Raw genomic sequence first — 19,886 nt, forward strand, 5'->3', positions numbered from 1 at the left:
ACCCACAGCAGCCGAACCTGCAACAACCATGTCCATCGAGTCGCAGGCGCCCGTCGCTCACCCCGAGCCCGTAGCCGTCGAGAACAAGGCTCCCGAGCAGCAGGACCAGCAGCAGCAGCAGCAGCAGCAGCAGCAGCAGCAGCAGCAGCAGCAGGCACAAGACACTACGGGTGTCGACGGCGCCGTCGCGGCCCTGGCCTTCTCGCAGCCCCAGCAAGCCGGAGCCGACCTGCACCGCGCCTGTGCCGACGGCCGCCTCGACGACGTGCGTGCCATCCTCGGCCGCTCGCTCGACGCCTTGGAAACTCTTGGTGAGTCTTGTGTGTCCCCCCCCCCCCGGTTTTTTTAGCCCCTGCCTTCCTCTCGGAAAGTCAAGTCGGAGGCATTGGGCCTAAAAAGTTGGCCGCCATCTACGGTTACTGACCACACCGTCCTTTAGACATTGTCACTGGCTGCACGCCAATCGTCCTCGCCATCCAGAACGGCCATGTCGACGTTGTCCGCGAGCTCCTCGCCGCCGGCGCCGTCGTCCCGCCCCCAGGATTGACAATGGACCCCGCCATGCTCTCGGTTCTCTACCCCCAGCCCCTGTACGCCCCGCCTCCGCCCTTTGCCCAGATGGCCCCTCCCCAGTTCTACCACCAGCCAGGATTCTACCAGCCCGCAGGCGCCGTCCACTACCCCCCGCGCAAGGAGAGCAACGCCGCCGCCAACGGTGCCCCCGCCGCTAACGGCGCGTCGGCCAACGGTGCCGCTGCCAACGGCGCCGCCAACCTGCCACCGACCGAAGTCGCGAAGACGATCCCCTGCCGCAACTTCCCCAACTGCAAGTACGGCGCCTCGTGCATCTTCTTCCACCCTCGCCCTCAACCAGGCTTCTTCCCCGGTGCCCCAGCTGGCTACTATGACCCCGCCGCCGGTGGCTTTGTGCCCTACCCCGCCGGTGCCGCCCCCTTCTTCCCCGGCGCACCCCAGTTCGTCCCTGGCGCGTCCACCGACGACGCCGCTGCTGCTCCTGCTTCTGAATCAACACCGCCCGCCGCGGGCGCTACTACCCAGCATGACTCGATACCCGCCGCCCAGTCGCCCGGCGCCGTTCACGTTCCTTCGGCCGTTGCCCCCGCTTTCGTTCCAGGTGCCATCCCCGTCCCCAACGGCGAGGCTGCTGTTGTCGCCAACGGTGCCCCCTTCATTGGTTCTCCTCCCGCTGGCTACGCCATCGGCCCCCTCTCGCCCACGCTCCTCCCCCACTCGCCTCCCCCTGCCGACGCGGCTTACTTTGCCACCTCGCCTCCCCAGTTCCAGCCCTTCATCCCCAACGGCTACCCCGGTGGCCCAGGAAGGAGACAGAGCTTTGGCCAGCAGTTTGCTGGCGGACCCAAGCCCTTCCACGGCAAGAAGCCCTCGTTCTCGGGCGGCTCCAAGCCTTGGGGACCTGGCGGCCGCCCAGGTGGCTCGTCGCACCTCGGCCAGTGGAAGGACGGCAACCCCCCTCCGTGCGCCTTCTTCCGTGAGGGCAAGTGCCGCAACGGCGAGTACTGCAAGTTCCCTCACATTGATGCCGATGGTGCCGACGTTCGTCACCCCGATGTGGTCCGTGGCCTGATCCCTCCCATGCCCACGCGCCCTCCTCGCGTCATGCGCTCGCAGATGATCAACGGACACTACCAGCAGCACGCCCCTTACCTCCACAAGGGTGCCAACAGCACAACGGTGGCCGAGGTCCCTGCCGAGGCTGAGAGCGGTGCTGTCGGTGCCGCCGCCGTTGGTGCCAGTGCCGGTACCGACGGTGCCGATGCCAGCTCGACCAAGGCCGCCTCGGACAAGGCCGACGGATCAGCATCTGTTTCGGGTTCGGCTACCCTTCCCCCCAAGCCATCAGGCTCGCCCCTCCCCCCTGCCACTGGCCGCTCAGCAAGCCAGCCTGGTGTTGCCCGTGTGCACGCCAACGGCGTCGCGTCGCGCTCTCACTCTCCCAACGGCGTCCGCCGGGGACCCCGCTACCCCAACGGCCAGGCCAACGGCTCGCGCTCGTCATCTACCAGCGGCGAGAAGAAGCCCGCTCCCCCTCAGCGCGTCCCCCGGGCAGACGAGTTCCCCGCGCTTGGCATCAACGGCGGCGCGTCGACTCCCACCACTGAGCGCCGCGAGCCCTCGTGGGGCAGCAAGACTGCCGCTCAGGTCCTGAGCGAGCCTGCTCCCCCCAAGCCCGTGTCCCCTGTAAGCGCCGAGGCCGAGGACAAGCCGGTCGCGGCCGCTGAAAAGGTGGTGGAGGAGGTGAGTGCATAGGGACGACAACAGCGAGGGAGCGCGACGAACTCGGTCTCACCTGCCCAGGTCACCATGGACTCGGACTCTGAGCAGGACGCCGTCATCGTGTCTGTCTCGACTACCCCCAACCCCGAGGTTGCCAAGGCCAAGCTGGCCGCGGCTGCCGCCTCTTCCGTGTCGTTTGCGTCGGTCGCCAGCGCTGTTATTACTGCTGCTCCCGACGCTGCCCCCGTCGCCCTCAAGGCCTAAAACACTGCTACACGTTTTTACAAGCAGTCTCTCTCTCTCTCTCGTCTCCGTCTCCGTCTCTCATCGTGTCTCACGAACCACATACGTCGACGCCACTACCACTTGGTGGCTCTCGCACCACACCAACACACACTCTTGTCCAAGTCTAGGGACAGCCCACAGCCTACGCGTACTCTCCACCACACTACCACCACCACCACTACCACACACAGCATCTCTTATTCCTTTCGGGTCCTTGTCACACACTGCCAGTATCTCTTGATCCCGCCTTTCATCATCTCGCTCGCGTATACGCTCTTCGCTCCCCTCTTTTTGCGCTCCCTTGATATATCTCCTTACTCTGCATTCATTCTCGGAAGGACAGCGCTGGCGATGTGTGTGTGTGCAACGCGCGCGCCTCTTGCACGGTTTAGTCATAATTAGCCCTCTGATGGTTGGACAATGATGAATGTGGCTCTGGAGTGGTGTCATCAGTGTTTGTGGTTGCTATTGTCGTCGTCGCGTCCATGTCCCCGAATTTGATGGTGCGCGATTTGCCCGTGCACAGCTCGTTTCAAAAGTGACTCTGAAAAGTTTCGAGTCATTTACGACGACCACAACGATTTAATGGGGGGCTTGAAGGCGTCAGTAGAGCCCGCGCGCGCGCTTGATCGCTTGCACGGTGCACACTTGCACTTGCTTGTTTCAGGCCAAAGTGTGTCTCAGGGGCGGGCCAGAAGTGGGGGGTGGGCGCGGCGGCGTCGTTGGGTGGGTGGGCATCAGGGCAGGTTCGATCCCAAGTCAGAGCTTAGTGAGCGGGCAAGTGGTGCAAGGCAACAAGGTTGTCCGTAGAGTGCATGCTTGCAGGCGCCGGCCGGCTCTCTCCAGCCAGATCCCTAACGTACCACCACGAGCGCGTGGTACACTCTCGGCAAGGGCAGCAATTAACGCGGCGGAAGAGGTGTCTCTACTCCGAATGGGCGAGCGCGGGGCGTGCGGTGGGGGGTTGGCTTGGCTTGGCGCTCGGAACGGGCTCGGCAGTGGTCGGCAGGTGGCGTGGGCCTGGGCAGGCCGCGTCGGTGGCCAGGTGTGCAGGGAGGGAGGCATCTTCTCGTTGAGGTTGTTGCCTTGCCTTGGTGCTCGGCTCGGCGGCAGGCACTCGCCCTCGCACTCGCGCGTCCTCCCTCGGCTGCTCTGCTCGCTTCACGACGACGGCGACGACGAGTGAAGCGCCGATGGTTTGATCTGCACGCCGCAGCAGCACACTCTGGTTTGCACTAGCGCCGTGCCCCTTGCTGGTCTGGTCCAGGCCGCCTTGCCCCCGACTGGACTCTGTGTTTGAGGGAGGCCAGCGGCACCAGCACCAGGAGTCAACTCGCGAGGCACACAAATCCAACTCGACTCTCTCGCCTCGTCTCGCCGTGCCACCCACCCACCACTATTTGGCGCCGTTCCTTTCTGTTACCTTGTGCCCTGAGTTGCACTGCTCTGTCTCGCGAGCGAGCGAGCAAACGAGGAGCAAGTTGGCTCTGCCTCGGGGTGCTTATGCCTTCTGCTCGCTCGGCGTACTCGCTCGCTCTGTGATGCAAGCTTTGCATACTCCGTCTCTTTGTCGCTCTCACTGCACAACAAACTCTCACTCGACGTTTCACCACCACTACCTACGGTCGACGGACCGGCCGACTACACTACACTACACTACACGATTGCTGGCGACGACGATCCACCCCACGCTACTACTACTGCTCCCCCGGAATCGGAATCGTCCGGCACACCACGCCCCCCGCCCAGCCCAACCACAAGCAAGGCAGGCCTCACCACATGCCGGCCAGCGCGGCAACGACACTCTCAAGCGCGAGAACGAAATACGGCCCCTGCGCGCTGAGCGATTAGGGGGTTGTTGTTGTTGTTGTTGGTAGTTGACGACGACGACGAGACGGCGGCCGGCAGCCGAGAGAGAACACCCGCACGCACGCACGGCCCTTCCCCCTACACCCCCCCTCCCCTCTCGCAACAGACAGACGCGAGGGGGGCACACAGCTAGCACACACACACCTGGCACACAGCTGGCACAGATAATCAGCACCCCAAACGAAACGGCGACAGCGACGCGGCAACGCCTCGAGACAGATCCGCCGCCACGAAAGGCCAATGCCAGAGGTGTCGGCTGGCGCAGGCAGTGAGTGTGTGTTGTGCTGTGTGTGTGGCCTCGTCCTGCCACTGCTTTGTCCTTGTTGTTGTTGTTGTTGTTGTCGTCGCCCTCTTTGCCTCTGACACCCACACCAGCACACATCGGCACTACAGGCCACCCCCACCACCGGCCATGACGGTAGAGCTCGTCCTCGTCCACCCCGCCGACGCCGTGCCGCCCCCGGCCACCCAACCGGCCGACAACGCAGAAGAACACGTCTGCTACTGCAACTACCCGGGGTGCAAGTGCAAGGTGCGGACGTACAACCAGATATGCTCTTTGGTGCGTTGTTGTGAGGTGCGGGGTAAGGCTGACGACAGTGCGCGAGCGGCGACCACACTCCATTCTAGGGCGACGGGGCGAGGCGCGAGGCGACGAGCAGGCAAGGGAGCAGCAGCAGCGAGCGCGACGGCGCAAGACGACGACGACAGCGCACACCACGACGACGGCGCACACCACCACACCACCAACACTCACAAGACATCACGCGCGCGGAACCCCGCGGGCCCCACACCACGCCGCCGGCGGCGAGCCCCCCCTCGTCGCCCCGCGCGCCAGCATTGTTAATGTTGTTACATATAGGATAGGATGATGCACAGGTGCATCGCGGTGCGGTGCGTGCTGCACCGCTGCAGCAGCAGCGGGGCGGCGAGGTCGGGGTCGAGGGAGAGGCCGGTAGGCGGCGCGGCAACGCGGTGCTCCGCCCGCAACGCGCCGCCGCACATTGCCTGCTTGCCCCAATGGGCTGAGCAGAGCAGAGCACACCGCGCAATCGTCGCAACGTCAGCCCCGCTGCTGGACGAGTTGGGCAACTCCTCCCCAAGGGCGTCGGGCCGCCCATCCCTCGGGCGGGCAGGCATCGCGCCATGGCGAAGCGATGATGGGCGGGGGCGTACGAGAGCCGAGGCAAGCCGCGACGAGCTCGACATTGATTCCATGTCGAGCGAGCGAGGCAAAGTCGCCAACGAACGAAGAAGCAGAAGCAAGTGGCTCGCCCCGCCCACTCCCCATAACATGACATGGCGATGCAAATGTACACACAAAACTGCTACTGTCCCACAGCGAGCGCGTTGGCGCCCGTAGGCGTCCACTTGGGCCGCGAGAACCCTCCGCGGCCTCCTCCGCGCCCGCCTCCGAACCCGCCTCGACCTCCGTCGTCTCCACGCGCGCGCTTGGCTGGGCGCGAGTCGTCCTGCGGCGTTGTCAGCAGCGCCCTCTCGTGTCGGCCCACGGCCGCACGCACCTTTGGCTTGACGCGCACGCGGCGGCCATTACGCATCTTGAACTCGCCGTTGGCGTCACCGCCCGCGTCCTCGGGGGCACCGGTCTCGGCGCCAGCGCCAGCCTCGGTGGCCTCGCCCTCGGCGCCGGCGTCGCCCCCGCCGGCCTCCTTCTCCCGCTCGGCCCGGCGCTCCCTCTGCCCGCCCATGCGCTTGTTGCGCTCCTCAATCTTGCCCTTGCGCGCCGCGCTCTTGCCGCCGCCGCCGGCCGTGAGCTCGACGTTGATCGCGCGCTGGTTGAGCTTGGTCTCGTGTAGCCTCAGACACGCCTGCATCTCGGTGCCGGTCGCCAGCTCGACGAACGCGATGCCGCGCGACTTGCCGCTTGCCTTGTCGGTCAGCAGGCGCACGCTGGGGATGCGCCCGGCCGCCTCTTTGAAGTGCGCGCGGACCTCGTCGGCCGTCGTCTTGAAGCCCAGGTTGCCTGATGGTCAGCTCGCCCTGCTAAGGAGGGAGTGCTACGCACCGACAAACAGGATAAACCGCTGCTTGATCTCCTTTTTGCTCTTCCTCTTGTCGCCCTCGCCCTCCTCGTCCTCGTCCCATGCAGTCTTCTTCCCCTTGCCCTTGGCTCTGCTGTCCTTCTTCTTCGTCTCGGCGGTGTCGTCCTCGTCGCCGCGTTTCCGCTTGGTCGAAGTCGACGCCGTCGCGACGGCTGGTTCGTCGTCGGCGCCCTCGCCCTCACCGCCCTCGCCCCCCTCCAGGTCCGCCTCGGGCACGTCCTCGGGCTCGGGGAGGCCCTTGGCCTTGGCCTTTTGCTTGCTGCGGAATGCGAGCGCCTTTTGCTGCTTCTTGGTGAGTGTTGCCGACATGGTGGTGTGGGTGTAGGCAAAACGGGTCGGGTTGGAACACACTGAAGTGACGTCGAGGATTCAAAATCTTATCGCCACCATACAAACCTCCAATTAATAAGAGGGGACCAATTAAGGCGGCAACACCATAACAATGCTAGCCAATGCTGCAATGCTCACTCACAATGCTGCGACGATGCAACCACCGCACAGGTCCTTTGAGAGCCACATTGTGGTGAATGAATACATGCGTCTGGTGCGCCTGGCTACTTCAGATCAAGGGTATGCAAGCCGTCGTCGTAATGGTCAGTGGTCTATGGTGCCGGAAGCCACGCCGAGCTCCGCTCTAAACAGCGTACTGGGGTGTGGGTGTCAGCTCCCCGTCGACTTGCCACCAAGCTGCCGCACAACCTACCTTCTTGGTATACTCCGTCGCCTTCTGGTCAAACGCCTTGCGGTCGTTACGGTACTGGTCCGCCTGGCGGGTCAGCTGCCATTCCGAGAGTTTCCAAGCTGTCTCACGATCGAAGCCACGAGCGGGTCGTCTGGGTTGGGTGTGTCGAGGAGGTCCTGGATCGCCAGGAGGACTGGGTGCGTTAGCAGATGCAGCCAGCGGACTTCATCTACCCACCCGACGCGATCTTGGTCGCTGGCTTCCAGACGTCGGGCTTGAGAACCGCAATGCAGATACTGTCAAGTCAGCGACGATCAACGCCACGCGGTAACCGCCACCCACTTTCCGTCCGTGTCCACATTCGTGTGGTAGATCTTGGTCGAAAACGTCACCTGCAAGGTCAGCGGGTGCGAGAGGGAAGAGTCACCCACAGTAGGCGGCTTGAAGGGGAACGAGTCGCCAAACTCGACCGTGAGCCCAAACTTGCCGCCGGCGTATGGTGTGCCGGCCTGCGTGGGTCAGTCAGCCGTCACCTGTGAGTACTAGAGAGCTACATACAGGCCCCTTGATGACGACTTTCCAGGTATGGATGTTGTCCCCGTTGGGCGCTACCGAAATGCCTTCCAGGGGCGTCTTGAGCAGCTCGCTCAGCTCCTGCGACATGTCAGCGGGTGGGCAATTTGCAGCGGCGCATGACCACCCACCTTCTGGATACGCCGGGTCCCTGCTGAAGACATGGCGGCGAGTGGGAGATGCAAGAATGAGGCTGAGGAACAAGTAATTGTCAGAGGCCGAGACCAGTGCGTGGACAATATGCTCGTGATGATGCGCGCGTGCGACAGAGCCAGAGCCCAAGTCCGCCGCCGCCGCCGACCTCCGCTCTTCCGACAAGTCTGGTCACCTGGCTGGGCGACGGAAGCAAAATGCGACCCCGGCCACCCTTTATCTTGATGGCGCAGATTCAGGCACGGCACAACGGTCACCTCCCCCCCTTGGTTGCAATTCAACATTTGACGACCGCGACGACAAAAGTCAACGACGCGCCATCTCACCACTTACAGTATACGCTTCGACGCCTGTCGCACCTCGACACGAGCAGCACGCACTCGCCATGAGGCTATCGCTGTTCCTCCTCGCGCTGCTGCCATCGGCTGTGGCAGTCGGCCGGTCATCAAAACACGACCGGCCCTGCCTGGCCTCTGGCGACGAGACGGCAATCAACCAGGCCTTGAGCGCAGGTACGTGTTCTGCTCTGTTCTGTTCTGTTTTGTTCTCTCGGTGTTGTCTCGGTCTCGCGTCATCACAACCTTGTGCTCACTACCCAGGCGGCAAGGGAACAACAGTGTCGCTGTGCCCGGGCTCTGTCCACCGCCTGCAAGCGCCCGTCGTGTTTACGGCCCCGCAGCAGACGCTGAACACGGCCGGGGGGCTCAAAGAGGGGCGCGACCGCGCCATGCTCGTGGTCGAGGGCAAGGACCAGGCGGTGGCAATCTTGTGAGTGTCGAGGATTGACATGCGTACCGAGGTGGGCGGTGGGCGAGCCATTCTCACACCTTGCCTTCCAGTGCCGACTGTAAGGCATGCTCGTACGCTACCATCGACGGCCTCATTGTCGATGGGAACCGCCCCCAGCTGCTGCGCGTGCCAAAGGGTGGTGCCCTCATCGAGATCGGGAATGGAGACGGACAGGCGGTTACAAATTGCAGACTTTACGAGCCGCGAGGCTGGAGCGCTCTCCATATCCGCGAGGGAGACAGCCTCAATTGCCGTAAAGCGTATATCGCGAACAACGAGATTGTAAGGCATTGTGTTCGGGACATTCGTGCTCATCCTTCCAGGGCCCATGTGGTGAGGAGTGGGATGACGATTACGACGGCGTCATTGAACTCGAGCCGAGCTGGGGCAACCCCCGAGCGGATGGGATCAGTCTGGCGTGCAGAGAGTCGATTATCGAGGGGAATGTGAGTACATTCCGCCCATGAGCTTCCACGACTGACGGCATCAGACCGTGTTCGACACGACCGACGGCGCCATTGTTTTGTTCGGTTCAGCAGGGTCCGAGGTACGCGACAATACCGTGTACTCGCGTACTCGTGTGGTTCTGGGAGGTGAGTGGGCAGGCATGCTGCGGGCCGCGACTGCGCCGCTTGCCCATCCATGGGACTGATTGACTGATGGCGTGAATAATCAGGTGTCAATCTCGTCGACTTTGACCCATGGAAGGGAGACTACAACGATGTGCATGTCCATGACAACCACTTTTACGCAAAGGCAAGGTACTTCAAGGTCGGCATCGTGGTGGGACCATCATCCTGGTCGGATGACACGGACACTGTTGTCCGAGGTGCCACAGTCACAGACAACAAGTTTCACGGAGCCCACTTTGGTTACGCGATCGTCGTGTCTTCGGCAACTCAGTTCACAGTCTTGCACAATACGGTCGACGACGACGCTCAATTTGCCGGTGTCAATGGTCCCACGTGTCCGACAGCGCCTGAGAATGGCAAACCGACCGCGTTCCTCATCAACCGAGGCTCCGCGCGCGGAACCTTCCAGGAAGACTTTGTCAACGGCGAGGTCCAACACAGTAAGTCGACTCTTTGTCCAGACCCCCAGGGGGAAGATCTTGGGGGTGGGGGGTAATGCGTCAGAATGACTCACGCTACAGTTATTTGTGTCAATCCGCCGGATGAGAATGGGAAGTCGTACACCGCGTGGCGCATGAGGGACTCTGCCGAGGCTATTGCAGCCAAGGCCGCCGCCGACGCGGCCGAGCACCCCGAGCTGGCTGTGGGAGCAGACTCTCGCCTCGCCGACGCGCTCGTCGCCTACCAAATGACACTGTTATCCGCGATGAACGGTCTCACGAGCCGCCTCCTCAACGCGACAACGGCGGCGGTGGCATCTGAAACGGACGAGCGTGACTCGGAGCCAGAAGCCAAACACGTCAACGTCAACAACAAGAAGCCGGCTGGCGAGGCCCGCGCCGCCGCTGCCCGCGTCGTGCCGGCCGCGGTGCGCGAGGCGGTGACAAGGCTCGACAAGCTCGAGCGCGGCGACAAGGCACTGCGGGAAGAGCTGCACCGGTTGAGCAAGGACGTAATCACCCTCGACTCCAAGGTCCGAGAACGAGCCGATGCCCACCGACCATTCCTCCAGCAAGTGTTCAACGCGGTCCGTTCTCACCGAACGCACCTCCAGAATCATCGAGCATCGCACGCTTCCGATAGAAGCGGAAGAGCCGACCAGGGCAACTCCGTCTTGAAGCAGGTCACATGCGTCCTAGCCGCCGTCGCCCTGGTAGCGTTCCTCGTCGCCGCCTTCCGTCGTTACCGAAAGGGACGCGCTGGCACCAAGACAAAGGCACGATGATGGCATAGCATACGCGGTCACTCCCGTGGGCTTTTTTGTAGGATGCAAAGCGGCTAGAATTGTGGTACACTATAGACTGATTATGATGGATTCGAGTTAAATGTGACCTGTGAGTCACGATGCATCTATTCTTGTACAGTGTCTTGCGCGTGCAGGACGATGGCGCAGATGAGAGCTATCACTGGATCAGAGGAGGAGGACACGAAGGAGTCTGGATACTGTGGGGTGGGTTCGGGTTGGGGGAGGGAAACAATACAAAGATTCACCCTGACGGGTGATGATGACGAGGTGGCTTGGTCGTGGTGAACGACCCTATGGGTACACGAGCTGGGTAGGAAGAATGCACTGCCCGTCCTCGCGCACAAGGAAGATTGGTGTTGGGTGCTGGAGCCCTCGAGGCTCGGCCGCAGCCATGACCTCGTTACACCTCACTTCGTTGTGAGCAGCAGGCTGGTCGCCGTAGTACACCGTGTGGGCGGCGGTACCATCGGATTTCTTGGAGAAGTTCTTGCCGTAGAATGTTACAAGGGGCACGTTTGCCATTGAAGTGTAGTGGTGGTTGTACTTCGCAGGAGCCTCTGCGCTCATGTTGGGAGGCAGGAAGCGGTGAGCCACAGGGAAGGGCGACATGGGTGCCGTGGGCTCGGTTGCGTAGGGCGGGACGTAGAACGTGTAAGAGACGGCCTCGGTGCTGACAATGCTCCAGATGCAGACGTCTCCGACATCCAGCGTCCAGTACAGGCGCTCGGCACCAGGGAGAGTGCCATTGGCGGCCATGAGGGCGTTGGGCATGTAATCGTACGAGCCAGCCTGAGTGATGTCGACCGACGAAGTACGCTTCTTGTGCATCGACGGCGGGCGCTGAAGAGGGCCGCGGCTGGTGGAGCCAGTGCGCTGGCGACGAACAGGGCCACCGTCGGTCGAAGGAAGGGCAATCTCGTTGGAGAGGGGCGAGAAGAGGGCGGAAGAAGACGACTTGCGGCTGTGGTTGCCAAAGTAGTCGGTCGACGAGGCGGACGAGATGGGGCTGGGTGGGTTCGAAGGGAGACCAACAGTCGCCGTATGAGGCGTCATGGGCAGGACACCGAACCTCGTCTGAGGCGTGTTGGGCATGCTCGAAGGACGCGAACCGCCACCCCTGGTCTGGGTTGGGAGAGGGTTCCAGCGACGCTCGGCGTTGACAAACTGCTCGCGAACAGTCTCCTGGTCGCATGACAGCCACAAGCCGCCGTAGCTGGGGTCACGGCCGACCTGCTGGCGAGAGTCGTGCTGGTAGACCTCAAAGGCCACCTTTTGGAGCTGAGAGACGGGGTGACCAGGGAGCTCGCCCTCAGGGCAAGCGATGGCAGCCTCCGTAGACGTGCCGTCCATGCCCACAACGTCGGAACCCTCCTCACCGCGGCGAATGACGAGGATGGGCGAACACCTGCCAGTCTGGAGCGACTGAAGGACAACGGTCGAGTTGTAACGGATGCTGGGTGCCAAGAGGGTGGAGATGACGTTGCTGGGAGGGCTGGGCCAGTCGGGGTGAGGAGGGGCAATGTTGGTGGGTAGCACAGGCTTGGTAGGGTCGACAAGGTAGATGATGAACGACTCCCAAACACTCGGGTCAACCGTGAAGCTACCGAAAATGCTCTCCGACGTGGGAACCTTGGGCGGGACGGATCCAGTCACGGGGAGACGGTCCGAACCCACGTAGCGCGTCAGGTCGGTGGGAACCGAGAGGTAACGCGTCGACGATGTTTGAGACTTGACACGGTTAAAGAGTGCAATGGTTGAGCCATGCTGGATAATGAGCTCAGCCGACTTGCTGTTCGACTTCTTCTTGCTAGGCTTGGAGATGACCTTGATCTCCTTGCTCTCAAAGACGCCAATCGCCTGCTCGTTGCTAATGTCGGGCATTGTACCCTTGGCAGGGCCCCAGCCGTGCGGACCGGCGTGGTGGATCAGGGGTGCCTTGACAGTAACAATGGCCTTGACTTCGCGGCGCTTGCCATCATTGTCCGAAATGTGGAGGTTCTTGCCTGCAACGTTGCCGAGGAAGGGCTTGTCCTCCTCGGTAATGGCCTGGGTGTGAATCTTCTCGTCGAGCGACTTGTTGTCGAGAGTGGTCCACGAGACGTGGGCATCCTTGACAGTCGCCTCGCCAGAGAGGCTGATGTTGACACGAGGGGGAAGGAGCGGCGAGACGGGGCAGTCGTCCTTGCTGGGCGTGAACCAAGCCTTGCCGACCAGGGTAGCCTGAGGGTGGGGACACAGGAAGCGCTTCTCGGTTCCGTAGCTCTTCTGGCCAACCTTGGGCGACATGATGATGATCTTGCGCTCACCAAGGGCGAGACGGTTGGGGGCAGCAATGTACTGCCTAAGGGCCTGGTTGATCAAAGCACCACGCTGGGGGTCCGACAGGGTCGAGAGATCAACGGGCTGCTGGAGAGGGCGAGGCACCGACATCTGCTGCTGAAGCGCGGTCTGGTGGGCCTGATGCTGCTGCTGCAGGGTTGGTTGCTGCTGCTCCATAACTAGTGCACGCTGAAGAGGCATCGAGAGGTCCTCGAGGCCACCGCTGCCGTTCCACTCGTGCTCGGTTGAGCTAGCCGACAGGGACGACTGACGGCTCTCGAGGATGAGGTCGCTAAAGCTCTTGGTCGGCTTGAGCATCTGGTGCGGGAGTTGCGAGGGCGATATTGTGCCAGGGTAGTAGTACGGCGGGGCCACCGGTTGGGGCATTGCGAAGTCGGTAGGGACTGGGCTGTAGAACATGTTGGGCTGGAAGACGCGGTCGACGTCGGTGCCGGTAGAAAGGTCAAGTCCATGTGCGCTCGACAGCGACGACGGCGTCGCGTGCTGAGGGTACTGGAAGGACTGACCGGTAGTGTCCAAGGCAAGGGCGGGGCGGGGAGGCTGGGGGATTGCGAGGGGGAACGCATGTTGGGGCTGCTGCCCTGCAGTGGCGACAAAGTTAAGGTCGTACTGGGTTAGGCTGGCGAAGTCTGCGGGGTTTCCCGGGTCGAATCCAAGACCGTTGGTGGTCTCGTCGTTGTTGGAAGGGGGCATGGTGAACTGGGCATGGGGGGCAAAGGTGACGGGCTACGCGACGAGTCAGCGATGGAGATGGAACTGGTCGCGATGCAGGCTTACCCCGCCGCCTGGCTGCTGAGTGTGCCACATGATGTCCGCGGATGAAGGCGGTGGTAGAGAGAAACTGCGAGTCGACGCAGTGGGAAGAAGGCCAGCGGAGCTGTGCCAAAGTGTTGTCGCGCTGCGACGTTGAGAAGAAACCTGCTGTTGCGCTGTGGGTGACGAGGTGGTATCAGCGGAAGAACCGTACGGCCAGGGGTTGTGGTGGTGGGGCCCAGACATCGCGACTGGTAGCCGTGCCAGAATACAGCACGGTTGCCGACGATGAGATGTATGAGAGATGGGAGGGGGAGAGAGGGGGGGGGTAGAGGGGGCGTTTGTCGTGGAATGGATAGACTAGCCAGATGGGACAGGCAACGCGCCGATGGAGAGCATTAATAAGGAAGGCCAACGTTGGCTGCTCCGCTTTGCTCCCCTCGTACGGCATCAACTTGCTGGCGGGGGACAGTGACCCCGACAGAAGCAACGTCGTGTACGAGGACGGTGTCGACGAGGAGGGGTATTACATCGCCCTTGGGCAAGGTGCGTGTGATGCCGACGAGGGGAGGGGGGTGATGCGGGCAGAGCCAAGTGTGGGTAGAAGGAGCGGTGTGATGGACCAAGGTATCGCCATGGCAGTGTGGAGGTGGGTCGCGATGAGGGGTCTAAGGGGGGGGGGGGGGAGGCAGGTGTGATGGAGGAAGGTGGTGATGGGAGATCGGGTTGGTGGCGTGGGAGCAGTTCTCACCTGTCTTGCAGCGTCTGCGGTATGTTTGGACTGGAAGCTGTTGTAGCGTGTGTGTGTGTGTGTGTGTGTGTAACGGTGGGGGTGGTGGTGGAAGAGGAGTTGGTGGTGGTGGTGGGTGGGTGGTGGCTCTAGCTGACAAAGGGGGGTGGGTGACTCTGGGTGGTGATGATGGGGGGGGGGGCGGCGCGAAGTTGGCCGTAAAGAGGAAAAAGACTATGAAGCGGCCTTGCAAGAGTCTAATATGTGCCGTGTGATTGAAAAGGGCAAAAAAGCGGACGCGATAGGAAGGAGGAGGGGGGGGATGAGTGCGTATATTGTCAACCGACAACGAGGGGGGACAAGAATGTGTGGTCGTGTCCACAAGCCATAGATATGGAGTTGGAATGCTCTTGGTATGCAGGTCGATGGATGGTGCTGGGCTGACTACCTTGGCCGGACGTAGGGACCGACAGCCTTTGCCGGAGGCATTAGACAGGGGGGATGGGTGGGATGTGATGGGTGGGAGGTGGGAGCCGAGAGGGCCGAGGAGGAGAGGCAACAGAGGGAGCACGAGAGCAGGATCCAGGAGCATAGGAGCAAAGGAGCAGCATCCAAGGGTCAAGAGGGTTAACCGTTGGCATGGGAGCCATCGTGGTAAAAGGCCAGGGCGGCGGAGGGCCGCGGGGTGCGGGGGGGGAGCAGGAGCAGCAGCAACCAGTGGCGGCGGAGGCGGCGGCGGGGGAGGATGATGCGTGACGAGATGTGCAGGCCGGCTGGGCCGGTTGGAGCAACAGAGCAGTACAGGCAGAATGGCTGGTTTGCTGCAGCAGATCCACAGGCAGCGAGGCGTTAGTGCCCGGGGGTGCCGGCGTGGTGCCGGCGTGCCGGCTGGGCCCAAAAGCGCCAAAGGCGCCGACCGACAGACAGACGACGACGAGGTCTGCGTCTGTCTGCAAATGTGCGCTGGCTGCTGGCTTTCTCTTGGCCCGCACGGCACGCACGCGGGCGGAGCAAGGCGGTAGTATCTGGCAGCAGCAGCAGCAGCAGCAGCAGCAGCATTCAAAGAGGCTGACGACTCCTTCTGAAACCCACCCACACCCACACCCACACCCACCCAAAAAAAAGTGCCGGTTGGTCCCTCCCTGCCATGTACGCCGCCTGCCTCGTGCTGTCGTACATCACTCTGCTGCAATGTTCTCGACTCTTGACCGCCTGCTGAGACCTGACCTGACCTTTTGCCTCAGGAACAGCGACACTGGTATCGAGGTGATGCTATCCCGGTACAGACGGCCGGACGGCCGGACGGACGGGGAACGGGGCACGGGGCACGCACGGTACCAGCATGCAAGGGCGAGGGGGCCTGAGGGGGGTGGGTGACTACAACAAAACATTAGGAACAACATGCACACGATACCCACGCCTGGCTCAGATGCCCATGCCTTGCTTGCCCACTACGACTGCCGACAGCAGCAGCCCCTGTGCGCGCATCCTGCTCGCCTGCGTGCCGTACACGTCGTACACAAAGCTGATAGACGGCTTGCATATGACTATAGGTGACGGCACCCTCAGCGTCAGCAATGCCATCAATGCAAACAACGACACCGGCCCCTTGCTTGCTCGACTACATCCAGCCGAACGCCGATCCCAACCACCCAATTCCTAAACAACCAAAGACGTACGCTGCTTGCACCTTGCACTGCACTGTCCCTGCGTTGCTGATTATATCACTGATCGCTCATTCGTTGCATTGTGCATCACATTGCTGCAAGGCACTCCCTTGTGCATCGCTTGTGCTGCCCGTCGTTGATTAATGCATCCTCGATGATGATGATGCCCTGCTCGTTTCTGGACCGGTCGGTCGGAGGGCGGTAACATGTTGCCCTTCCCACCACCCCACCCACTGCAACACATGTCTGCCCGTAGCGTAGTAGCTTTACCGGTAGTGCCGTCGGGCGATGCCGATGGAGGGAAATAGTGGTTGGAATCATCTGGCACGAGTGGGGGCTGTAGTGGCTGCTGCAGTGGCTACCGACGGCTAACTGCTACCTGCCTTGTTGCCTTTCCTTTACCTTTGTTGCCTTGCCTTTGCGTTTAGACCCAGGGGGGGAGCCATTAGGACTCGGCCAAGTCTCCGCCAGGACTGATGGCCCTTGTTCTAGCCCCCCATGTAAAACACAATGAGTGCCTGACGCGTTCCTTGCTATTCAACACGGGCCACCCCCCACCCACCCCACCCCACGACTTAGCTTTACTACAACCAACGGCCGTTTCAGACAGACACCACTGGCAACAACTACTCCACCCGCTCCCCCACCTCCACCTCTACAGCTCCGACAAGGACAAGGGGTCGTCTCGGCACGCACCACCCATCCCCCATCCCCCCCTCCTCCTCTCGCTCTCTCCCCGTCCCGTTGCTTTGGCTCTTCGGATACCTCATCCCCTTACCGTCATACTTGCTCAAAGTGTTCGGTCCCGCGCAACCGACCGAACAATTTGAGTTGGAAGCACGCATCCATACTCGCCGAGAGACCACGACGACCCGACAATGCCTCACAGTCACCACTCCCATTCGGGCCAGTTTTGCCGACACGCAAAGGATACGCTGGCCCAAGTAGTCGACCAGGCCGTGCGAAAAGGTTTCCGGGTCTTTGGGCTGAGCGAACACACGCCAAGATACCGCGAGTGTGACTTGTTCCCAGAAGAGGTGGGTAGATGACCTGAGGCATGCTGCGAGACCCGAGAGAATGGTGCGGGCGGGCGCGGGGGCCTGCACACGCGCAGGCGTGCGGGGTACAGAGCAGTGGTACTGTTACGGTACCGGTACGCGTACGCACGATCGATTCCCACACACGCGCGCGCGTGGGTGTACATGTGCAAAGCCGTTTGCTAATTTGCTCCTCCGCTCACAGGCCGACCTGTCACCACATGACCTGTTGACGACATACGAAGACTTTTTGCGCGAGGCCGTACGCATCCGTGCCGAGCGGTCAGCAGACATTGATCTTCTCATCGGCATTGAGAGCGACTACATTTCCGAGCTCGACAGCGATGGGCTCGAGCGGCTTCTAGACGCACACCCAGAAATCGACTATGTGGTGGGCAGCGTCCACCATGTCGACGGCGTCTCGATCGACTTTGACCGCCGCACCTGGTTGCGCTCGGTCAGGGATGTTGGCACCGGAAGCCAGACGATGGCTCGTCAATCCGACGGGAGTTTGGCACTACTGGTTCCCCTCGATGACGATGATGCTCGCTTGCAGCTCGACTATACCCCTACGGCGGACGAGCTGGAACCGTTCCTGATCGCCTACTTGGACGCCCAGTACAAGCTGCTGCAGCGCCACCAGCCTGAAGTGGTAGGGCACTTTGACCTGTGTCTGTTGTGGTGCCCGTCCGCATCACTGGAATCAGTGTGGGACCGTGTGAAACGCAATGTCGAGTACGCAATATCGTACGGAGCACTATTCGAAGCGAACGCGGCGGCCATTCGCAAGGGGTGGTCCACCTCTTACCCAACCCCTAACGTCCTTCGGGTGAGTCGAACAAGAGTCGGAGGCCAGCTAGGTTGCTAGGGTTCATGGGTCTCCCGTCACGGCGCCGCCGTCCAAGGCTGCCCTGCCACTGCCGCTGCTGACCTCATTTCCTTTTCCCTCAGCTCATCCTCGACAACGGCGGGCGTATATGCCTCTCGGATGATTCCCACGGCGTATCGTATGTCGGGTTAAACTACGGCCCGATGCGAGACTACCTTGTTGCTCAACAAGTTGAGACAATCTGGTACCTTGTCCCTGCTACTGCGGCCTCATGTGCTACAGATCAGCCAGTGGGGAAGAGGGGACGGGTCGTCGCGCGTCCTCTGCAGGGTTGGGCCTCTGATCCTTTCTGGGCACCCTTCACGACGACAAGTCCTCCGCCATAGGTGGTGTCACCTCGGGTGTAAACTGTAATAATTCTAAATAGACTTTTTGAAATGGGGAATGGAATATCACGTGACAGTGTTCCTAAACGCAAATGCTAAATGCTTGTCTGTCTATGTAGTCGATCTCGTGCGGCGACAACCACCACAATGTTGCCGCACGCACGCAAGCTGGCTGCTTTCAATTTCGGCCCGCAGCACGACGTTCCTTGGCCAGCTCGGCCTCGAGGTGCTCCTTGAGCAAGGGCATGTTGCGGAACTCGGCATGACACTTGAAGCAAACGAGCGGATCGCGGAGGAGCTGCTCCCTGCTCTCAAGCATCTATTGGGTCGTGTCAGTGGCGGCTGGGTTAAACACGGGCCAATTTGCTTGTTGGGTCTTGGCCTCTTCTGTTTGCTCACTCACCCCAGCCTGTCGCTCTGCAACGCCGGGATCGGAACACCACGACTCGACCTCGGCTAGGCTAATGAAGAACCCGTGGTCGGGGCGGAACGAGTTGTAGTGCTTCTTCGTCTTGAGGGACGGGGACGCTAGGTCGTTTGACATGACGTGCAGATGGAGGTGTCTTTAGGTTCGAATGGGCTCTACGTCAGCGCCACACGGCCAGGTGCGTGCCAGGTGCCAGGGACCAGGGTTTAGCCTCGCCAGGGCAGCCGCTGGAATCCGGCGGTAGTACGACCACTTACCTCATTGAAGGAACCGCATGAAACCCGGCGAGCCTGGGGAGGGGGGGCAGGACATGAGCATTGGTTTCTGCGGGCAACGTGCGCTGCCGGCGCGCGCAGGCACGCACGCCGGGGGAGGAAATGCGGAGCCAGAGGCGGGTGAAGGGGATAGAGAGACCTCTGCTCGAAGCGAGGCCGGCCAGCGTGACGGGAACTGAGCTGGAACTGGAACTGGGGCTGGGGGCCTAGGGCTGGCTGGGGCTGGGGCTGGTGGTGACACAACAGGACACTTCAAACCTACTTACACTGGCCATTGCCATCCCTCCGTCTTGTGCATCTCGTCCCTGATCATCTCTTGGACCTCGGTAGCAGCGTCGCGCACGGCAGCGAGGACGGCATCCCGGGCAGGATGTCGCAAGAGGCTTGCGAGGCTGTCCAAGTCCCGCGCCGTAATCGGCGGAGAAGAAGAATCGAGGTGGTCGCAAGGAAGGCGGGGGAGCACGAGGAAATGGTACCGGGCCTTTGGGTAGGCGTCAAAGATTGCGATGCAGTGCGGCGTCTCGAGAAGGAGCGTCGAGGGGGGGATGTCGGCTGCGGGATTGGCCGTCTCGGCGTACGTGCGCAGCGCGTTGAGGCCTTGCATCGTGAGTAGGTAGATGGACACGGTTGCTAGTGCCCGCTGCTGTGCTGTGCGCGGTGTGCGCGGTGTGTGCGCGGCGTGCGGGGTTGGACCGCGTATCGAGTAATGACGGGCCTTGCGTCACCGGGGGACGACCGGCGAGACGGACAGCCGTAGCAACAGCAGTAGCAGCAAGCACTGTCTGTGATGCACCAGCAATCGAAGGAACCACAGCGCGGAGGGGGAGGGTGGTTGTGATGGATGCAAGGTGTGGGCCGGCGGCAGCGCGGGGCGGGGCGAGGGGGAGCGAGTGG

At 61.8% G+C, this 19,886-nt stretch overlaps 6 protein-coding genes across 11 annotated transcripts; 3 read left to right on the forward strand and 3 right to left on the reverse strand.

Moving 5' to 3' along the window:
• Positions 1-28: 28 nt before the first annotated feature.
• LOC62_01G000957 (uncharacterized protein) lies at positions 29-2,985 on the forward strand (the record flags this gene model as incomplete). The annotated part of the gene is made up of 3 exons (XM_062767418.1): positions 29-311; positions 440-2,277; positions 2,338-2,985. 3 exons carry the CDS (start codon positions 29-31, stop codon positions 2,518-2,520), a joined length of 2,304 nt encoding a protein of 767 aa, XP_062623402.1. The 3' UTR covers positions 2,521-2,985.
• A 2,431-nt stretch (positions 2,986-5,416) lies between these two features.
• SPBC365.04c_2 lies at positions 5,417-7,977 on the reverse strand (the record flags this gene model as incomplete). 5 transcript variants are annotated; one of them, XM_062767419.1, is made up of 9 exons in its annotated part: positions 6,735-6,758; positions 6,942-7,119; positions 7,177-7,239; positions 7,284-7,348; positions 7,393-7,451; positions 7,498-7,547; positions 7,587-7,664; positions 7,714-7,809; positions 7,860-7,977. In XM_062767419.1, the coding sequence occupies 8 exons, from the start codon at positions 7,890-7,892 to the stop codon at positions 7,108-7,110; spliced, it is 456 nt and encodes a 151-aa protein (XP_062623406.1). In that variant the 3' UTR covers positions 6,735-6,758; positions 6,942-7,107. The 5 variants fall into 5 exon arrangements, with proteins under 5 accessions (XP_062623403.1, XP_062623404.1, XP_062623405.1 ...); XM_062767420.1 differs by having other exon boundaries at positions 7,498-7,664; XM_062767422.1 differs by lacking the exons at positions 6,735-6,758; positions 7,177-7,239; positions 7,284-7,348; ... (3 more) ...; positions 7,714-7,809; positions 7,860-7,977 and adding exons at positions 5,417-5,882; positions 5,934-6,394; positions 6,437-6,732 and having other exon boundaries at positions 6,946-6,992.
• A 182-nt stretch (positions 7,978-8,159) lies between these two features.
• Positions 8,160-14,007, forward strand: LOC62_01G000959 (uncharacterized protein). The gene is made up of 8 exons (XM_062767424.1): positions 8,160-8,393; positions 8,481-8,649; positions 8,721-8,952; positions 8,994-9,116; positions 9,161-9,263; positions 9,347-9,742; positions 9,824-13,614; positions 13,666-14,007. The coding sequence occupies exons 1-7, from the start codon at positions 8,267-8,269 to the stop codon at positions 10,525-10,527; spliced, it is 1,854 nt and encodes a 617-aa protein (XP_062623408.1). The 5' UTR covers positions 8,160-8,266; the 3' UTR covers positions 10,528-13,614; positions 13,666-14,007.
• On the reverse strand, positions 10,840-13,695 carry rbpj (Suppressor of hairless; the record flags this gene model as incomplete). Its single annotated transcript, XM_062767425.1, has 2 exons — positions 10,840-13,614; positions 13,666-13,695. The coding sequence occupies 2 exons, from the start codon at positions 13,693-13,695 to the stop codon at positions 10,840-10,842; spliced, it is 2,805 nt and encodes a 934-aa protein (XP_062623409.1).
• Positions 14,008-16,643: 2,636 nt separating the features above from the next.
• Positions 16,644-18,363, forward strand: SPCC1672.01 (putative histidinol-phosphatase). The gene is made up of 3 exons (XM_062767426.1): positions 16,644-17,075; positions 17,281-17,904; positions 18,027-18,363. Exons 1-3 carry the CDS (start codon positions 16,917-16,919, stop codon positions 18,288-18,290), a joined length of 1,047 nt encoding a protein of 348 aa, XP_062623410.1. The 5' UTR covers positions 16,644-16,916; the 3' UTR covers positions 18,291-18,363.
• Positions 18,344-19,855, reverse strand: aptx_1 (Aprataxin). Of its 2 annotated transcripts, XM_062767427.1 has the most exons (5): positions 19,259-19,855; positions 19,082-19,172; positions 18,975-19,057; positions 18,694-18,853; positions 18,344-18,609 (listed from the first exon to the last, which is right to left on the reverse strand). In XM_062767427.1, exons 1-5 carry the CDS (start codon positions 19,594-19,596, stop codon positions 18,469-18,471), a joined length of 813 nt encoding a protein of 270 aa, XP_062623412.1. In that variant the 5' UTR covers positions 19,597-19,855; the 3' UTR covers positions 18,344-18,468. The 2 variants fall into 2 exon arrangements, with proteins under 2 accessions (XP_062623412.1, XP_062623411.1); XM_062767428.1 differs by lacking the exon at positions 19,082-19,172 and having other exon boundaries at positions 18,975-19,007.
• Between the last annotated feature and the right edge of the window lie 31 nt (positions 19,856-19,886).

Source organism: Vanrija pseudolonga, chromosome 1 (assembly GCF_020906515.1).
Source record: "Vanrija pseudolonga chromosome 1, complete sequence".
NCBI classification, from domain to species: domain Eukaryota; kingdom Fungi; phylum Basidiomycota; class Tremellomycetes; order Trichosporonales; family Trichosporonaceae; genus Vanrija; species Vanrija pseudolonga.

Coding starts and splice junctions, on each gene's coding strand:
- LOC62_01G000959 (XM_062767424.1), top strand. CDS start 8,267: ATGAGGCTATCGCTGTTCCTCCTCGCGCTGCTGCCATCGGCTGTGGCA. Junction 9,117..9,160: donor AGTCGATTATCGAGGGGAAT/GTGAGTACATTC, acceptor TGACGGCATCAG/ACCGTGTTCGACACGACCGA. Junction 9,743..9,823: donor CAACGGCGAGGTCCAACACA/GTAAGTCGACTC, acceptor CTCACGCTACAG/TTATTTGTGTCAATCCGCCG.
- SPCC1672.01 (XM_062767426.1), top strand. CDS start 16,917: ATGCCTCACAGTCACCACTCCCATTCGGGCCAGTTTTGCCGACACGCA. Junction 17,076..17,280: donor GTGACTTGTTCCCAGAAGAG/GTGGGTAGATGA, acceptor CTCCGCTCACAG/GCCGACCTGTCACCACATGA. Junction 17,905..18,026: donor CAACCCCTAACGTCCTTCGG/GTGAGTCGAACA, acceptor CTTTTCCCTCAG/CTCATCCTCGACAACGGCGG.
- aptx_1 (XM_062767427.1), bottom strand. CDS start 19,596: ATGCAAGGCCTCAACGCGCTGCGCACGTACGCCGAGACGGCCAATCCC. Junction 19,173..19,258: donor GAGGGATGGCAATGGCCAGT/GTAAGTAGGTTT, acceptor TTCCAGTTCCAG/CTCAGTTCCCGTCACGCTGG. Junction 19,058..19,081: donor TCCGCATTTCCTCCCCCGGC/GTGCGTGCCTGC, acceptor GCGCGCCGGCAG/CGCACGTTGCCCGCAGAAAC.